The 3,641-nt window shown below is 64.8% G+C and overlaps 2 protein-coding genes across 2 annotated transcripts in view; one reads left to right on the forward strand and one right to left on the reverse strand.

The window, feature by feature from the left end:
• MNEG_6637 (glutathione peroxidase) overlaps window positions 1-521 on the forward strand; it is a gene marked incomplete at both ends in the record, with an annotated part of 2,721 nt that extends 2,200 nt beyond the window's left edge. The window contains 2 exons of the mRNA XM_014044891.1: window positions 7-140; window positions 441-521. Coding sequence (XP_013900345.1) covers window positions 7-140; window positions 441-521 — 215 coding nt within the window. The remainder of the gene's footprint in view (window positions 1-6; window positions 141-440) is intronic.
• A 1,214-nt stretch (window positions 522-1,735) lies between these two features.
• Window positions 1,736-2,954, reverse strand: MNEG_6638 (hypothetical protein; the record flags this gene model as incomplete). The annotated part of the gene is made up of 2 exons (XM_014044892.1): window positions 1,736-1,970; window positions 2,776-2,954. The coding sequence occupies 2 exons, from the start codon at window positions 2,952-2,954 to the stop codon at window positions 1,736-1,738; spliced, it is 414 nt and encodes a 137-aa protein (XP_013900346.1).
• Between the last annotated feature and the right edge of the window lie 687 nt (window positions 2,955-3,641).

A 3,641-nucleotide genomic window follows, 5' to 3' on the forward strand; every position in this document is an offset into this window, starting at 1 on the left:
CCCCAGCCCTCTTCTCCAAGGTGGATGTGAACGGCGCCTCCGCGGACCCCCTCTTCGACTTCCTCAAGAACGAGAAGGCTGGCCTCTTCGGCTCCAAGGACATCAAGTGGAACTTCAGCAAGTTCCTGGTCGACAAGGAGGTGCGTATTTGAGTCACTGCACAGCTGATCAGGGATGTGGATCATTTCAGTGCACCGTGCAGCTGTGTACGGGCGTACGGACATAATGCTGATTTGACTTCCAGCCGCACACAGCTGTTCACGGGTGTTCCGTCCCTGCCGGCGCGGTTCGCCGCCCACCTGGGGGCTGCGTGGCGCTAGGGTGCGGCGGAACATGCGAGTGCGGTCGTGTCAGCAGCTGTGCAGATTGGTGGTTGGTTGGTGCACTAGCAATGTACGCACCAAGCTGTTTACCACCCCTGCCTGCCCTCAAACCTGCAGGGCGAGGTTGTGGGCCGCTACGCCCCCACCACCACCCCCGCCCAGCTGGAGAAGGAGATTGAGAAGCTGATTGCCGCCTGATTTGCGCTGCTGGCATGCTGTGCGGTGTGAGCAAATGGGAGCAGTGGGCCTTTGCTGATTGGCACCGATTGGTGCTGACTGGGGATGAGCGCGGCGCTGATTGGTGCTGACTATGCGGTGTGGGCAGGATCCCCGAATTGCGGGGCCACCTGTCTGGGCATGCTTCAGTGTAGGCGCACCAGGGGCAAGTGCGGCGGCTGGTTGCCCTGCAGCCTTCTGCTTGCATGCATGATTTTTTTGGGAGGTTTTGAACCCCGACCCTCCTGCTGAAGAAGCAGCAGGCAGGGGAAAGCCACATACACACGCGCAGCCCCTATTGGGCACCACATCTTTGACGTGGCATGCGTTTTTGTGTAATGTCCATCCACTTGTGTGGCTTGTCCGTCTGGCATCGAAAAGTGCACACGCGCCCTGCTGCACCCACGTAGCAGTGCTGAGCAGGCCCAGCTGGCACCAGCATGGCGGCAAAACGCTAGTTTGACCGCCCTTCGGCGCATCAGCAGCCCCAGCCACACAGCAGCTGGCATGCAGCTGATGCTTCCCCCCAGCCCTGCTTTCCAGCCACACCCCCGCTTGCGAGGCACGCGCCGTTACAATTTACACGACACATGAGGTCGGATGGGGAGGAGATGAGTTGATGTTGTTCACGTATACATCGGCCCGGCTGCGCCGCCCCACCAGCACGACTACCATACAAGAGCAAACGCGTGATGAGCAGGTACGGGGCCGCGTCACCAGCTGGGTGGGTGCTGCCAATGCATGCATGACCCAACTGCGACACCACGTGGGTTCGCGAACAGCATGGGATTGCGCTGCCAATACTAGTTGCAGGGGAAATAAAGCCAAATCAAACCCCAAAGAGTCGCTCAAGCATTTGCAGCGAGTCTTTTCAGTACTCTGTTTGCTATGCACTATCACGACGCAGCTCTGCACCGCATTGCAGTGTTGATCGATCTCGTCGTACCGCGCGCCGCCACCTCGCGCCAAAAATGGTTTGCGCCGCCATCGCTCTCCACGCTGTGTTGTAAATGATTGTCTGCAAACACAGTTGCAACATTTCCCTTGTGTTGATGCGCCATACATCGAAGTCAGGCGCGCTGCTTTGCTCGCGCCACCCACCAGCAAATCTCACCGTCGCCACTCAGCGCTCTCGCGCGGAAGCCAGCAGGACGCAACCACGCGGGCGCCGCTCGCGGCCGCTCCCTGCCCTGCGGTCACTTCGCAGCCCTGACCCCAGCAGCCGCACCAGCCGCGCCCCCCGGGCCGGCTGGCGCCGCCGCGGCGGACGCGAACTCGATCCCGTCTTCATAGGCGCGGCCGGCGTCGCCCCAGCTGGTGGCGGCCAGGAACTCTCGGAAGGTGAGCAGCCCGGGGAAGTCGGCGACGCAGGCGGCGCGGTCTGCCTTGAAGCCGGTGTTACGCAGGAAGCGGGTGATGCGCCACAGGTCCCTTTGTGGGGCGGGGTCGAGCGAGAGGGCGAGATTGCGGAGGGGTGTATGTCAGGGAAGCGCAGTGGGGGCAAAGTGGGCAATGGGGGCGGCGCAGAAAAGGGGGTTTCTAGCCTCATATTCCCCGGGTGCGAGGGGAAGAGAATTGGCGGCTGGGGGCGAAGGCGGGTGCCCAGGCGTGCAGAGGGTAGGGGAGGGAGGATGCAGCCTGACTCGCGCTTTGTGTGTTGACTTGCAGCGAATTGACTATGAATGGCTGGATCATGCCTGATGCGGAAGTGTTCGAAATTGTCATGCACAATGCAGCTGCCCGGCCGCCGGGAGCCCGCGAGGCGGCCTGGGGCCGGGGCTGCGAGGTTGACGCCGGAGAGGAGCCGCCGGCTGTTCTGAAGGCCAGGCAGCGAGAGAATAGCCGCGGCCTGCAGGCTAGGCGCGGCCACGCGCAGTAGCAGGCGAGCGGCTCAGCCCGGAGGCCGGGGGCCGCGCCCGGCCACGGTCACTCCCACCCCCTGTCCCCGGCCCCCGCGACAGCATGGGGCCTCGGGGTCCGGGGGTGACAGACCAGACCAGCGCCAACAGAACGCCCTGATCAGTAAGCCACGCCAGCAACTTCCTGAACCGAAAGGCACGGTGACACTGCCAAACTCCAGCCCCCACGTCCCGCTGTCCACCTCCCCACCCCCCCCCAAAAATAATATTTTCAAGATGCCGTTTGTCATCCCTTATCCATATGTCAATTCAAGGGCCAGGCCCCCAAAGGAGAGTGGCCCTTGCCCCATAACGGCCTACTAGTAGAAGACACCCACTTGCTCAAGAACCAGAAGAGCCACGCCGGCGGGCAGCTGTGCTTGACGGGCCCGCCGCCCTGCGCCGCCGCGAACGCCTCGCACATCTGCAGCGGCGTCAGCTCGTCGCCCGCCAGCGGGATATTACGGCCGGCGAATCTGGAGGGGTCCCGGAAGGCGGCCGCGGCAGCGGTGCCCATGTCGCGCGCCGACACCAGCTGCAGCGTCTGGTCGGCTGCCGAGGTTGCGGCGTCACGCGTCCGAGGTTGAGGCGTGGCGTGGGCGGGCGCGGGCGGGGTGCGGAGCGGGACGTGGGGGGCTGAGACGGTTTGCAGGGCGCAGCGCGGGCTGGTGCACGGTGCAGGGCGGGGCCGCGTGCATGCACGCACGCACGCGCACGGATGCGCGACGAAGACGCCCGCCCACCGCTCCGCGTGTTGTGGCCAGCCGCCGCTTCGCGTGCGTTCAGCACAAGCGACGCAGGTGACGGCGGCGGCGCTTGAGGCTCACCGGGCAGCGACAGGGGGAACACGCCTTTTGTAAGGATTGAGGGGCGGGTATACTTTTTCCACCACTCCTCCTGTGAAGCGCGGGTGTGGAGAGCGCGGGGCGGGGCGGGGGCGAGGCCGTCTGATGGGTGGCGGTGGCCTCAGAAAGCTCGGCAGAGGCTGGTGCGCATTGGGCTGCCTGCACACCCATGAGGAGGGTGGGGCCAGCAGCCGGCGCGGCGCTGCCGCAGGCCGGCTTGCCGGGGGCGGGCGCGGACGCGTTGGACCGACAGGCGGATGCTGCTGCTGCTGCCGAGCCCACCTCTGGCCGTCTCTGTGCACGACGGGCCCCTCAACACACCACCCTCAACCCCTGCCACATTCCCGTGCCACCACCCC

Source organism: Monoraphidium neglectum (genome assembly GCF_000611645.1).
Source record: "Monoraphidium neglectum strain SAG 48.87 unplaced genomic scaffold scaffold01097, whole genome shotgun sequence".
NCBI lineage: Eukaryota > Viridiplantae > Chlorophyta > Chlorophyceae > Sphaeropleales > Selenastraceae > Monoraphidium > Monoraphidium neglectum.